Raw genomic sequence first — 15,622 nt, forward strand, 5'->3', positions numbered from 1 at the left:
ACACTGTGGCCATGTGCCCAGCGGTATGCTTGTTTCCCCTATGATGAACCCGGAGCACCTCCGCATAGTAAAGTATGCTTACACAGTGAAGCTAGCTGTTCCGTCTGTAGATGGGAAGGCATTATATATAATAGGAAATGATGGCAGTGGAATAAACAGAACAGCCAGCACCTCCGCTTTGTTTGCATAAAAATCTGTATCTAACTCTTTCTTTTGAGGCGTGCTCTATGTCTTATACCGTGCCACCCACAGTATCCCGTAATACACACCGGACCTCTCCGAATATATTAATCAATTACAAAACAGAGCACAACACTCTGTTAAGTAAACAGCTGATTGAGCACAACCAGCAAAATTATTTTAATACAAAATTTCATAAAGTAGATTCTGGTCAGCAAACAGTCTTCAATTAACTCATCATCATTAAATCTTTATTTCGGCACGAGTGCCATAAAAGAGCAATGCATATATTACATTACATTTCATTATAATAAAACATTACAATAAATAAAACATTAGTTTAAAAAGCAAAATAAACAAAAAGCTACGGCAATTTAGGAGCTGGGTTGAACAAAACATTACATTCATAGGTCAAAATAGGGAGCATCCTAGCAATTCCAAGCGGATTAATTATATTACATTACAAACAGTGCCCCGATTTTTTCCTTGTATAGAATATGGAAAGTAGGAATCTACTAACACTAAATATTATTTGTTGAGAGGTGTTAGTTGTTAGGATTCTCACCGCCTGTGCACTGGAGCTCAGGCCTAAAAGAAGGCAAATGGGTTTAATCCATCTCTTTCTGGCCTGTTTATAACAAGGACAAAAAAGGAGGATATGTTGCTCGTTTTCAATCTGATTGTAAGTACACATAGAGCAATTCTCATCCATTGTCGGAGTTCCTGCAGCACGATTTCTAGCCCAACGGGCCAAGGTAGTATTTATTTGTAAATTTCCATATCTAAATTTTAGAAATAAAGTTTTTGCTAGTGGGGGCTCTATTTCATCCATAAAGGTCTCATACATAGGTTCATTCTTAAAGTTTAGGAACCTTGAAACCAAGGTCCCGCTAGTACTATTACTTATAGTCCTATTTAGTATGAAACTCCAAAATGCCCTTTTTAATATTGATTTGGGGTTTGCGGGTAGGTGTTCGGGGTTCTCCCAAAAATGTTTCAGCCCTATATTACTTAACCAAATCTTGATGTGTCTTAACCATGGGATGTCACCCTGATTATCAAGTTTAATAACTTCTTTTAATCCATCTCTATAATCTTGGAGTTCAGGGACATGCCATAGTCTGACCCACAGCATCAATGGTCGAATCAAGACTTGGTGATCAGTTCTTTTGAAGTTTAGATCAAGTTCCAGGGGGACTAAAGGAGTACCTCTTGGGACCCTTGCCAAACTTCGCATGAAGTTATTGTCTAGGAGACTGAACGTTTCCTTTGAACCGGGACCCCATATTTCTGCCCCATAAAGGACCGCTGATTGAACCTTGGCTTTAAAAAGTTCCATCACGGGAGAAGCTGCTTTACTTGTACTTAAATTTTGCTCCCTAAGAATAGGTTTAACATTCTGGACAAAAATTAATTTGCTTTTATCCAATTGGGCTTTCCAAGTAAAGTTGGAGTCCAAAGTCACCCCCAAATACGAAAAATGAGGGACGGATTCCAGCTTTTCACCGTTTAATGTAAGGCAGCCTCTATCAGGTTTTATGGGATTCAGGGCCATATATTTTGTCTTCTTCACGTTGATTTCAAGCCCCTTCTGACTGCAGTATTCGTTAAAAGTATCTATAATTATCTGCAGACCATTTTTCGTTTGAGAAATCAAAATGGTATCATCAGCAAATAGTAGCGATGTCACCTTCTCACCATTCAGTTTCGGGGAGTCATTTTTACATCTCTCCAAGAATTGGGGAATATCGTTTACAAACAGGGAAAAGAGCGTGGGGGCCAGGACGCAACCCTGGCGGACTCCACGCTCGATGGGTATCTTCTGGGTTAATTCACCATTTGGACCCCATCTAATTCTAGCAAAATTCCCTGCGTGTAGCTCCCTTATCTGAGTGACAAGGTTATTTGGCATACCTGCTGAACTCAAAGTTTTCCATAGGAGATTGCGAGGCACCAAGTCAAATGCTGCCCTTAAATCGATAAAGGCAACATATAAATGGCACCTTTTAATCACCACGTACTTCCAATAGAGGCAGCAGAATCTAAAAATCTGATCTATTGTGCTGATGTTAGATCTAAACCCTGCTTGGAACTTAGTCAGTATTGCATTTTCATCTAGCCAGTTATTCACGCGTAAAAGAATGTGGCGTGAATAAATTTTTTGTAAAATATCCATTAGACTTATTGGCCGATAGTTGCAAGGATCCATCCTATCTCCCTTTTTAAAAATTAAAACAATTTCCGCTCCTTTCCAGCTCTCTGGAAATTCTAAAGTGCCTGAGAATACGTTACATAAAAAATTAATATATGGTACCCATACAGCTAAGTCATGCTTGTATAGGTCCCCAGGAATTTTGTCCAAGCCTGGTGCTTTTCCTGATTTAATCTGGGTTATTGCCAGTTCTGTTTCTCCTAAAGTAAAGGAGAGTTGGTCTGCCGGGGGTTCATAATTTGATGCATGCATATCCAAACATGGGTCATCATATTTTTTGTATAAATTTGTAAAATGGGTAACCCAAGTTTGTTCATCCAGGAAAACATCCTTGACCACCCTGCCCACCTTATTTCCATTTGCCACTAGCCTCCAAAAGGCAACATTGTCACGTGCCCTAGCTGCTTGCAGCAGATTGGCCCATTTGTCTTCCTCCCATGCCATCTTTGCAGCCCTTTGTACAAATTTGTAGTTGTTCCTCGCTTGTTTTACATCAAAAGGAGATTTAGCCTTAATTGCAATCAATAATTCCCTCTTTGATTCTCTACAGGATCTGTCGTACCAAGGTTTACTGTGGGACAGATTCTGGGTCTTCTGTTGGGTTTTTTGGGCATCTTGGTAACCAGTAATTTTAATTCTTTAAAAAAGTTTTGGTGTAATGGCAGGAATGCAGTTGTTGTTGCGTCCTCTCCCATTGACGCCAAATAAGGGCCAAACGTCCCAGCCAGAAGTGAATAGATTTCACTGAGGATATCATTACGGTCCAATATGAGTGGCCATTTCAGAGATCTTCTATTATTACTAATATGAATCTCAAAATTGGAATTCACCCCTTCCTCAGTTGTGCTTTGATCGACCGTATTATTAAAGAGTAAAGCATCTAATGTCAAAATTAAGGGAAAATGATCGCTTTCAAATCGCTCCAGTACTTCAAAGTCCAGGAGATTTGGCCAGAGGGGGATAGAAACGATGACAAAATCTAAGTTACTTTTATAAGTATTTCTAGAGAATGTTGGTTTCTTAGAGCTGTCAGATGGTAACCTTCCGTTGCAAGCCCTAAGAGAGTGTTCCGTACATAAACTCAACAATTGAAGACCCAAAGTTGAGCATTTGACATTCTCTAAAGTAGGGATTTTGTTTGCTTGATCTTCTTCATTGAAGATTTCGCTAAGACCCTCAACAGGCTCAAAATTACAATTTAGATCACCAGCCAAGATAACAAAATCATGGCTGGGATCCAGATTGCTCAGAAAGCAGTCTAATTTTGCAATAATTGGTGATTCTCCAGATGAGGGTAAGGGCCTGTTGTAAATGTTTACAAGGAACAAATTTTTCCCGTTGGATACTGTGACTTTTAGCACCAATATGTCTACAGAGTTAGTGGGCACCACCTCAATCTTTACCTTTAGATTTATTTTCACCCATATCAAAAGACCCCCCGATGCCCTTCCACTTCTAGAGGGAATCGCATCAATCCCATAAGTCTTGTAACCCACCCTGTGAGGCACCTCAACTGCCCAAGTTTCCTGAAGGAAACAGAAATCAAAGGATTCTATAAAGTTTGACCACTCAGGATCCCTCAGATTTTTTACAACACCAGCTATATTCCAACAGATCATTTTTATCGACACAGTGAGATTTAATGGCCTTCCAGCAGCAGCCCCAGAGATCTCATCAAAATTGGGCAAAGGCACCACTGGGGGTAACAAGGGCGCTACCTCAACAGTTAAGATACTCCCCAAGCTGGTCATGGCTAATACCTGTTCTCCCATAACATTTATATCTTCAGAAACATTCATATCATGGAGTACAGTTTTGCCCAAACAGGGAAGCACATTAATATCAGATACATCAAGCTTAACTGTAGTACCCACATCACCCACAAACATTTTCTTTGATCCCTCATCCCCCCCGAACAGATGGCATCAATCACAATCATCTAGACCGCTAAAGATGTCAAACCTATTGAAGGTTTCTAGGGGGGTGAAGGGTTTTAGGTGATCCATCCTTCCATTCTGGGGATTATATATTTTGGGCATTATATGGTTCCATACCCTAGGATCTGAAGTTGCCACCGGGTGTGGTGCTTGATACATGTTATTTGTGTTCTGAAGTGATGAAGGGTACAGGGCATGTTGGATACTCACAGCGTCCTGGACACTTGGATAATTATTTTGCTGTAAATGCTGTATACGCTGAGGAGGGCAGTACTGAGGCGGGTGATATTGAGATGAAAACACCAAAGATCTAGGATAGAAATAGGTGAGTGGTTTGGGAATTATTGTATTATTAGAGGCACCCAACTGCCAGTTCAAAATAAATTGTACTGCATTGGGGTCTCGAAAATTCACAACCACTATATCTCCTTCGATGTCTTTAGGTTTGCCACCTAGCCATTCTAGACGTCGGACATGGGTGATATCCCCATTGATGTGATTTGCAATTGGCCTGTAAATACTCAGCCAATGCATAATTTTGTTTTTTAATTGGGCAAAACCCTCCCGCTTGTTTTGACCAAGCACAGGCACCCCTGTTAAAATTACCACGTAGGGTACAGCCTCTGGGGGAAGTTCGGGTAAGGGAGTCCTTCTGGGTTTCCCCCAGGTATGTCTATTTTCTCCCACCTCCCTCGCTGGTTTTCTCAAAAGTGTGTTGGTATTAGTGTTGTCAGTAGTCTTATTTGTGACACTTATAACTGGTTGGTCAACAATTTTAGTTTGAGAGGGCTTGGGAGAAGAATGGTGATGGACCAGTGCTGTTACCGTTTTCCCCATGGGTTTTACAGAGGGTGCAATCGTGGGTGGAATTGTAGTGTGGTTTGGGATGTGTTTAGACACATGAACAGGGGTCGATGTTGGTTTTGTAGTGGTATTCTGATGTTTTTTACCTACATTATTCCGACCAGGATCAATTACAGCATCCTTACAACCTAATGCATGTTCAATCTTACACAGCCTACTTTCTACTTCCATCAGCCTCTCAATAATGCTTGCAGAGTATGATTTAATCAAACTCTCTATATCTAATAGGGTCACAGAGCCTTTGTTTACTATTGATACATTCACAACATCACTAGTGTCCATACTATGCTCTTGGTCTAGATGTGGGTTAGGCTGGGATGATGATAAAGGCAATATAGTGCTCCCCTCTGATTCAACATGAGAATTATGTAATGCCTTTGGGGCAGTGATTGCCTTTTTACCAAAGTCTCTACAGCTCAACTTTGGTTGCAACAAGTCCCTCCTTTTTCGCTGTTTCTTAATAGGCGGTGGGCCATAGCGTTTCTCCTGGGGAATTTGTTTTGCAGCCCTGCTACGGGATGTAGTTACCAATGGCAGGCTATCTTCCTTTGGCGTACATTCACTAGTGTCTTTAGAAGATGCAGTTGGCCTGGTCAAATCTAGTGAAGTTGACACATTAGGTGTGAGCACAGCTACGTTTAGTTCCAAGGGGTCAGAGTCTAATAGATTAATCAACTCACCAGATGTTGTTTCGGTGACAATGTCAATCGACCCAATGGCAGGGGATGTTGGCAAAAGAATAGAGCCGTTCTTCATATTTTCTACCGAGCGACGACGATCCGCTCGCTTCTCTGCCAGAATATTTTCCCTGGCAACGTCAGTTGTGGACTTTGAGAAGTACTTGTCTAGAGTGCCATTCAACAGTACTCCCGCTTTATCAGACATGGGCTGTTCTAATATGACAGTAGACATTTACGGGCGGATGGCGGTACACACAACCAAAATAGGTCAATGTTATTAACAACCAGTACCTGTGAGACAAAGAGAGATGCGCCCGGTCCGGTTTTCCTCGGTTCTCGGAGGGTCTCAGAGGGTCCGCCCTTAGTCCGGGCTTCGTCCCGGGATAGGTCCCGCTAACGCGTTGTGATTCCAAGATAGATATGGGGTTGTAATTAGGGGGCGGAGACACGGGAAGAGGCGGCAGGTGTGCTAGCTGTTACACGCACTGCCTGACGAGCCTCGCAGTCCCGTCCTCCTGCAGCCCTCTCACCCTCCAAACAGCTTCTGTGCCCTACGGGGCTCCTGGCAGCAGACGAGCAAGCACCAAACCCACAGAGTGCAAAGTCCGACACTCCTTTGACGAGCGGCACCCGCGGAGCGGGGGCCGCGAGGAGTTTTCAAGGCTCAGGCAGGGGGGGCGGAGACACGGGAAGAGGCGGCAGGTGTGCTAGCTGTTACACGCACTGCCTGACGAGCCTCGCAGTCCCGTCCTCCTGCAGCCCTCTCACCCTCCAAACAGCTTCTGTGCCCTACGGGGCTCCTGGCAGCAGACGAGCAAGCACCAAACCCACAGAGTGCAAAGTCCGACACTCCTTTGACGAGCGGCACCCAATTAACTCAATTAACATAACAGTTCGTTTTTAAAATTATTCTAAGAAATTGAAAAGTAAATCTGTAAACCTCTCCATTTGATTGTTAAGTAAATACAAAATAATATTTTGTATGATTTTGTTAACAGCCTTGAAAAAGTCACAAATGGCGACGAAACACGTGTCGGCTGTGGCTGTATCAATGTTGTAACCATAGAACAATCGTCACGAAGACTGTTTGCTGAACAGAATCTACTTTATGAAATTTTGTATTAAAATAATTTTGCTGGTTGGGCTCAATCAGCTGTTTACTTAACCCAGTGTTGTGCTCTGTCTATGTTTTGTAATGGGAAGGCATTATGCCTGCTGTATAAGGTGATAATGTGGAGCTCTATGCAGAGTAGTACAAATTGTGCTTCCAGTGCATGTCGATGCATGGTACGCCCTCTAAAAAAGGTACATCTTATACCTTATTCGACTGTGCAGCTTAGGCAGGGCACGAGTCGGGGGTACACACGGGTGCATGGCGTCCACCCATTTTTTTCACAGAGTGAATGACGTCCACCATGCCTAGAATTTGGGCCCCACTGAATAATGTGCTGAACTCGTCCCGGTGTCATTTCCAAACACTGGGACACTTTTAGCAGGGCCTGCAAGTTGTCTGCTTTCCATCTGCAACAAGCATCAATGGGCAGGCGGGGATGGTGCTTTCTTATATAAGACTCCTGCTGGGCCCATAACAAAGGCCGAATTTGAGGGGTCATCAGACCTCCTTTTGTTCAGCCTCTTGGCTGGGAGCAGTCAGGAGCCTCACACCTGATGCAAATGAAGCGGAGAGGAAATAAAGGCTCACACATTGTTAGCACTTCACGCATACTTAAGCAAGGCAGCTTTTCACTTTGTTCACTCCCTGTTTAGGAGATATGCATCCACTGTTAAATATATCAGATGTGCTGGTCTTTCCCGGTATTTACACAAAGCAAATTGCATTTATATAGAGCTTATTTCCCCTGAGGAGGCGTTGAAATAATGTAAGTACCACAATTTTTTCTTGTATAGCCCTACTCATTCCAATGCAGGGTGTCCAAGTGCATACATCAACATATGCATATTACATGTACAATAAATTATACAAGTTTGTAAATGAATGTACAGGATGTGTCACATAAAATTGGGGGATTGCAAGGTGTAGAAGTCACATATCATCTTCCATAGCTCACTGTGCTATTGTCCTTGCAATGTGCTCAAACATACACATGATAGACCCGCTAAACATATATGCGAGGACTTTAGATCTGATGTCACTTCTTGTGATGCCACTTCCTGTAAAGTCGTGGCTTGTGATGCCACTTTCTATGATGTCAATTCATGTGATGCCATGTGTGTTGTCGGGCGCCACGATATCGTGCGCCTTGATGTTGCGCACCGTGATGTCGCACGTCATGATGTCGCACGCCGTGATGTCACTTGCATACTGTCAAACTAGGTCAGTCCCCCCACTTCTTTTCTTAGGACTTGTGCCCTGAGTATAGGCCTGGTGCAAGGCACTGCATATGGTACTCAGGGCAATGCACTAAAGAAATCCTTGTTTATTGGTGCATAATGTGACCCTTTGCTGTCATGTGCAAATCAGTCTTGACCCTGCTCCAATCAGAATCCCGAAGAGCGAGGCCAGGTCATCCCTGAACCGGAACACAGGCGACCCAGACTGACGGGGACTCTTTGGTCACGTGCAACTTGGTCCTGGTAGGACGCTGAGCACAGGACCCACACCTGGGCTTTTTTTGCACAGCTGTAATTCCAATGCTGTGCAAGATGGTGTATGCGGGATGTTCAGCCCTGCGCCTTAGCTGCACAGTGGTGCTTGCTGTGCCCCTTGTGTGGGGTGGGGCATGGTGTGTGTATGTGCAGGATGATGCACGTCTGTGCAGAAAGATACAGAGAGCTATGCAGGGAGGTGCTGCTTGGAATTTACAAGTCAATGCGTTTAGCGCAGGGTAATGTATTAAACAACCAGTGTAACTTGAAGCACACTGCACTTCGGTGCAGGTTGGTGTAGTTGTGGCCTCTGTGCCTGGTGGCACATGCTGTGAACCATTGGCAGGATGGTGAATACTGTGCCACATCAGTTTAGTGGTGCATATTGTGTGCATGTGTGCCTAGTAATGCAAGGCGTGGCCCTCTGCAGAGTAGTGCAGTGTGGGAACTGCATTGTGTCTTTAGGAAGGGCAATGCATGCAACAACCTGTGTGAGGTGTCCCAGGGCACTCCTGGGCATGGTCGCGCATGCTGTGCTTTTTGTACAGTTTGATGCACACGGTACCCATGGGCAGACTAGTGCACGTTGTGGCCTCTGTAGGGTGGTGAATGCTCTGCCTGTGCACGGTGATGGAACATTCATTTTTGCAGCATGGTCAGTATTGTAGCACAATGGATAGTGCGCCGCCTGTTCAAACGACACCATATGTAGAGGGATACATTGTTTTCATAGTGCAGGAAGTTGCAGGCAGTGCATTCTTTGCAGCGCGGTGCACGCGGTGTTCAAGCATGCAGCGTGTACTATGGTCCTTGTGCAGGTAACACGTGCCTTGTTCCCCGTACAATGTTTGCATACTGTGCTCATTTTCAGGGCGGTGCACTCTGTATCTATTGTGATGGGTTATGCACGTAGTGTTTCCTGTCCCGTGCATGGGAAGGTATGGTGCTCTACTGTGCGGTGCACTCTATCTACGGTGGTGAGTTATGCATGCATTACTCCTGTCCCATGCATGGCAAGGTGTGGTGCTCTGCTGTGCGGTGCACTCTATCTTCGTTGGTGAGTTATGCATGTAGTGTTTCCTGTCACATGCATGGCAAGGTATGGTGTTCTCTTCTGCTGTGCGGTGCACATTTTCTACGGTGGTGGGTTATGCATGTTGTGTTTCCTGTCCCGTGCAAGCCAAGGCACGGTATGGTGTTCTGCTGTGCGGTGCACTCTATCGAAGGTGGTGAGTTATGCATGAAGTGCTTCCTGTCCCGTGCATGCCACGGTATGGTGTTCTGCACTCTATCTGCGGTGGTGAGTTATGCATGCAGGGCCTCCTGTTCCGTGCATGGCAAGGTATAGTGCTCTGCTGTGCGGTGCACATTTTCTACGGTGGTGGATTTTGCATGTAGTGTTTCCTGTCCCGTGCATGGCAAGGTATGGTGTTCTGCCATGTGGTGCACTCTAGCTAAGGTGGGGAATTATGCATGCTGTGCTTCCTGTCTCGTGAATGGCAAGGTATCGTGCTCTGCTGTGCGGTGCACATTTTCTACGGTGGTGGGTTATGCATGTAGTGTTTCCTGTCCCATGCAAGCCAAGGCACAGTATGGTGTTCTGCTGTGCGGTGCACTCTATCTATGGTGGTGAGTTATGCATGAAGGGCTTCCTGCCCCGTGCATGGCAAGGTATGGTGTTCTCTTCTGCTGTGCGGTTCACTCTATCTAAGGTGGTGAGTTATGTATGAAGTGCTTTCTGTCCCGTGCATGGAAAGGTATAGTGCTCTGATGTGCGGTGCACTCTTTTTACAGTGGTGGTTTGCATGTAGTGCTTCTTGTCCCGTGCATGGCAAGGTATGGTGTTCTCTTCTGCTGTGCAGTGCACTCTATCTAAGGTGGTGACTTATGCATGAAGTGCATCCTGTCCCGTGCATGGCAAGGTATGGTGTTCTGCCACGCGGTGCACTCTAGCTAAGGTGGTGAGTTATGCATGCAGTGCTTCCTGTCCAGTGCATGGCATGGTATAGTGCTCTGATGTGCGGTGCACTCTTTCTACAGTGGTGGGTTTGCATGAAGTGCTTCCTGTCGCTGGCATGGCAAGGTATGGTGTTCTCTTCTGCTGTGCGGTTCACTCTATCTAAGGTGGTGAGTTATGCATGAAGTGCTTCCTCTCCCGTGCATGGCAAGGTATAGTGCTCTGATGTGCGGTGCACTCTTTCTACAGGAGTGGGTTTGCATGTAGTGCTTCCTGTCCCGTGCATGGCAAAGTGTGGTGTTCTGCACTCTATCTAAGGTGGTGAGTTATGCATGCATTTCTTCCAGTCCAGTGCACGGTATGGTGTTCTGCACTCTATCTAAGGTGGTGAGTTAATTATGCATGCAGTGCTTCCTGTCCCGTGCACGGTAAAGTGTGGGTCCTGCCCTCTATGTAAGGTGGTGAGTTATACATGCCGTGCTTCCTGTCCCGTGCACGGTGAGGTGAGGTGAGGTGTGGTGTTGTGTTGTGCGGTGAGCAGATGCATTCAAGAAGCGGTCCCTGTGCCCACAGATGCACGCTATGGCCCCCGTGCAGGCTGTGTGCCCTGTCTGCCCGCCGGCGGCTGCTAGGAGCGCGCACAGAGAATGAATGAGCGCTCTGCACTCAGTGTACACAAAGTGCGTCACTGGGCAGGCTCAGGAACGGAGTGAGCTTCAAAGCACCAGCAGCAGCACTGACCTGATGTAGGGCGCCGCGAGGAGGAGCAGGGCGAAGGGCGCGAGCAGCAGAGTCCAGCAGGCGTCCATCGTTCCAAGCCCGGCACAGACTGCACGGGGCAGAGCCGAGGAGGGGACAGAGCTCCGCTGACAGGGGGCGCGGTAGCGCGCGGCATCACGGGACTTGTAGTGCAGTCAACACCAGGAAGAAAAGAGACGCCGACATCAGAGGAGCATGAGTGAGAGGAGCACGTGGTCCTCATTCGTAATGTAATACAAGTGGGAGAGAGGTTCTTTGACACATTTCAACTCCCGTGTTAAAAAGATCGGCGAGAATAGGGTTAACAAAGAATAAAGGAAATATAAACAAAATATATCCATGTGCAGGCAGTGGCCGCTTTAGCGCTGGCCAGTCTTTTTCGGAGTCCCTCACTGCCACCCTGCAAAAGTGCCTCTCATCTTCCCTCTCTCTCTCACATACATTTCACAAGTTTTAAAGCACGGAAAAGGCTGGCTTTATTAATCCACTCAGCCATCTACATAAAATACAGATCTGTTTTTCTGCGCGGTCTGCGTTCTTTGCAGCAGGCATATTAACCCTTTGCACTAGTTTATGGCGAGTCAACCTGACTGCCACTAGCTAAAATGCCAATCTTTCTGTGCAGCAGGAACATTAATCACAAGAGTTATCTTGACATTTTTATTGCTGCATGAAAGCTGAATGCACAAGGAAATCTGCAGCAGGTGTTTTTACATCGTAAGTTATTGTCAAACACAGCTCCCCCCTGTAGAATTGTGAGGCGGGGCCCACCACGTGTATGCACCTACAGCAAGTGACCACACAGACTCTGTTATACACTTAGCCGGAAAGACCCCGAGCGGTCTTCCGCTTGTTTATTTATACCGAGGGGCGAGCCCGCCCCAAGGTTGCGTGTGCGTGCGTGCGTGCAATGATACATTGTATGTGAGAGCCCGGATGGCTCTCTACATCCCTCCTTTATTTTAGTCTCTTTCTGCAGGCACGCTCATAGTCTCTTGCTCATGGATACGAACAAGCAAAGTCCAACAACCGTTGACTCGGCCTTGGATTGGGCCGCAAGTTGTAGCGACGATCCTGGGTCCGAGGTAGCTCGACAACCCCGGCCGGGGTTGTCCTCGGACCCTCGCTCGCATCTTCGACCCTTGGCTGACTCCGCCCGACCTCAGGGCCTGGTGACACTGGCCTTGGTGGAGGCCTTGGTGGAGTGGCCATTCGCGGCAGAGTAGGTGTTGGACCAAAACAGTTATCAAAGTCCATGCTTTCTTGGTCTCCATGTTCCATTCTCTCGGACCGTTGACGCACATTGACATTGTCCAGTATCTTCTTGAAACAGGAGGCATTCCTCGTCACGGTGTGGCCATTCCTCCTAGCTGTAATCATAGTCCCTTGTACTCGTTCTACTGTCCACACTTCTGGCTCAAAGGGAGTCCGAAACTTCCACCCAGGATGGCGATCCTTGACAACGACTGTGTCCCCCTGCCGGAGGGCTGGTTCTTTGGCATGCCGATGTGCACTCGCTTTGATGTTGGTGGCCTGTCGCCGGGCCTGTATGGCCTCAGCGTCCCTTTCTCCCGGCGCCCACGTGTGGGCAGTAGGAATGCCATCCCTTGGAGCTCGCTTGAACAGAACATGAGAGGGAGCACACTTTGTCGTTGAGTGAGGTGTCTGCCGATAGGCTCCAAGGAAGTCGTCCAGGGCGGCCTCCGGGTCTTCACCGTTATCCACCGCAATCCGTAGCGCTCTGTTTAATGTCCGCATTAGCCTTTCGACTTCCCCGTTGGCTTGAGGCCACAGGGGTGTGATTTTCCGATGTTTGATCCGGAGAGCCTCCAAGTACGCCTGAAACTCTCTCCCTTGAAAGGGGGGCCCATTATCGGACTTGATTTCTTCAGGGAGCCCCATCGTAGCAAACACTCGGTTTAGGACTTTCTTTACCTGCGGGAATGCAGTGGATGCGATGACTTCCACAACTGGGAATTTGGAAAAAGAATCTACCAGCACCAGCATGTGCCGACCGTCCGGAAAGCTGCCAAAGTCAATGCTGAGTTGAGCCCACGGGGCCTGGGGCGCTTCTTCCGTGAGCACGGGCGCTGGGGCAGGGTCTCCGCCCGTGATCGTGCATGCGTGGCAGGCCTGTATCATGGCTTCCACCTGGCTGTCCATCGCGGGAAACCATACCTTGCTCCTCAAGCGGGCCTTGGTCTTTGCAATCCCTTGGTGTCCCACGTGAGCCAGGCTCAGGGCTCGCTGTTGGAGGCTTTCGGGCATGACGATGAGGTGCCCGCGCAGCACCACCCCCTCATCTCCGACGCTAAGTTCACTCCGTATCTGCCACAGCTGCTGCCTGGCGTGACGCACCTCCGGCCGGAGGCACGAAGCGCCATCAAGGAAATGGGCCCAACGATTTCCTTCGAGTGCCTCTCTGACTTTCACCAGGGTCTCGTCCGTCGCAGTGGCGTCGCTAATTTCCTGGAGCGACATGTTCTCGGGGCACGCCGCTTGTGTGACCATGTGCACTATCTCCTCCACTTCATCTCCTTCAGCAGCGAGGGCCGGCGGGGGAGTGACATCCGGATGACGCGACAAGTAGTCGGCAGGGTTGTGTGCTCCTGGCCTGAACACCACCTTGAACCGGTAACCCTGCAGCTGGACAGCCCACCGCTCGATGCGTGGGGGAGCAAGCCGGGACGTTCCCGCAAAGAGGGGCAACAGGGGTTTATGGTCTGTGACCACCGTAAAGTCCTGCCCACAGAGGTAGAGGTGAAAGTGCTGGCACGCCCATTTGATGGCCAGCGCCTCTCTTTCAATTTGGGCATACCTGGTCTCCGTGTCGGACAGGGCCTTGCTGGCATAGGCGACCGGCTTCCACTCTTCCGGCCCGTACTCCTGCAGCAGTACGGCTCCCAATCCCACTGGGCTGGCATCGACTATCAATTCGGTCCGTCTCCGTGGCTGGAAGTAGGCCATGATGGTGTTGTCTAGCAGACTGGCCTTGACGGCCTGGAACGCCTTGTGTGCAGCAGCAGTCCAGTCCCATTTCTGATCAGCACGGGTGAGGGCGCGGAGGGGCTCCGCTAAGTCGGCTAGGTTCGGGATGAACCGGCCACAGTATGTGGCCATGCCCAGAAAACTGCGGACTTCGGTTTGACTCCTAGGCGTGCTGGCTGCTTTAATGGCTTCGGCCTTCTTAGGGTCAACTTTAAGGCCTTCCCTCGTAAAGATATAGCCAAAGAAGTCCACTGACTCCTGATAGAAGGCACACTTGGCGCGGTGGAGGGTGAGGCCGCTATCGGCGAGTCTCTGCAGGGTTGCCCTCAAGTTGGCGTGATGCTCCTCTAGGGTCGTTGAGTAAACTAGGATGTCATCACTCAGGTTGATCACCCCCTTTAGTCCGGAGAGCACCTCGCGAATGGCGTTCTGGAAGACCTCGGCGGCCGACGAGACCCCAAAACTGAGCCGAGTGTAGCGACGCAGCCCCACGTGCGTCGAAAACGTGGTGATGTACCTGCTAGCCGGCTCTAGCTCCAGCTGGTGGTATCCGGAGTTGAGGTCTAATTTGGAAAACCATTTCGCCCCGTTGAGGTCAGCTATGATATCGTCCATAGTGGGGGTGATGTGCCGTTCGCGCTTGACAGCGGTGTTGGGGAGCCTCATGTCCACGCACAGACGTATGGCTCCCGGCTGCTTCGGTTTGGGGGCAACCACCAGGGGCGAGACCCAGGGTGTCGGGCCCGACACTTTCTCGATCACTCCCAACTCCTCAAGCTTGCGAAGCTCTTCCTCAACCTGGGGCCTGAGGTTAAAAGGTACTCGCCGGTGTCTGAGAGCGACGGGTTTCACCGTCGCATCAATGTGTAGCTTAAACTTTTTACCCTTGAGCTTGCCAAGGCCTTTGAACAGTTCTGGGAAGTCCTTTAACATGAAGTCGGCGTGAGCCTGGTGTACTTGGTTTGCGAAAAACACCAGTCCCAGATCCTCTGCTGTGTGGCAGCTCAGGAGGGTGCCTTTCTTGCCCTCGGTGATGTGGAATCTGGTCACAGTTGAATATTCTCCGTTGACCACGGTAGTTTGAATCACTCCACGAAGAGGCATGGGCTCCGTCCCGCCATAGGTGTAGATGCGTGCCGCGGACGGTGCCAGCGTCGGTTTTGGGGACATGCGCTCATACTGGTCCGAGTCCATGACGTTCACGGACGCCCCTGTGTCTATCAGCGCATTGACACTCGTCCCATCCACTGAGACGGAACACATCGGAGGCGGTCGTCTTTTCGTGGATGCCCGGCTCACGTAGGAGATGACATACACCTCATCGTCTTCGTCGTCCTCATATCTGGGCCGGCGGTCTTGAGCCTCCGTGTCGGGAGGGGGTCTCTCCTGGTCGAGAGACAGTTGTCGTACCCGCTGGGTCACGGTTCTGGCGCGCGGG

The 15,622-nt window shown here is 48.5% G+C and overlaps 1 protein-coding gene across 1 annotated transcript in view; it reads right to left on the reverse strand.

Moving 5' to 3' along the window:
- Window positions 1–11,727, reverse strand: part of LOC144780965 (retinol dehydrogenase 12-like) — a 215,473-nt gene extending 203,746 nt beyond the window's left edge. Inside the window, exon 1 of the mRNA XM_078659547.1 lies at window positions 11,179–11,727. Within this exon, the coding sequence (XP_078515673.1) occupies window positions 11,179–11,246 (68 nt within the window). The 5' untranslated portion in view covers window positions 11,247–11,727. The remainder of the gene's footprint in view (window positions 1–11,178) is intronic.
- Between the last annotated feature and the right edge of the window lie 3,895 nt (window positions 11,728–15,622).

The sequence above is a fragment of the Lissotriton helveticus genome, chromosome 9, assembly GCF_964261635.1.
Source record: "Lissotriton helveticus chromosome 9, aLisHel1.1, whole genome shotgun sequence".
NCBI lineage: Eukaryota > Metazoa > Chordata > Amphibia > Caudata > Salamandridae > Lissotriton > Lissotriton helveticus.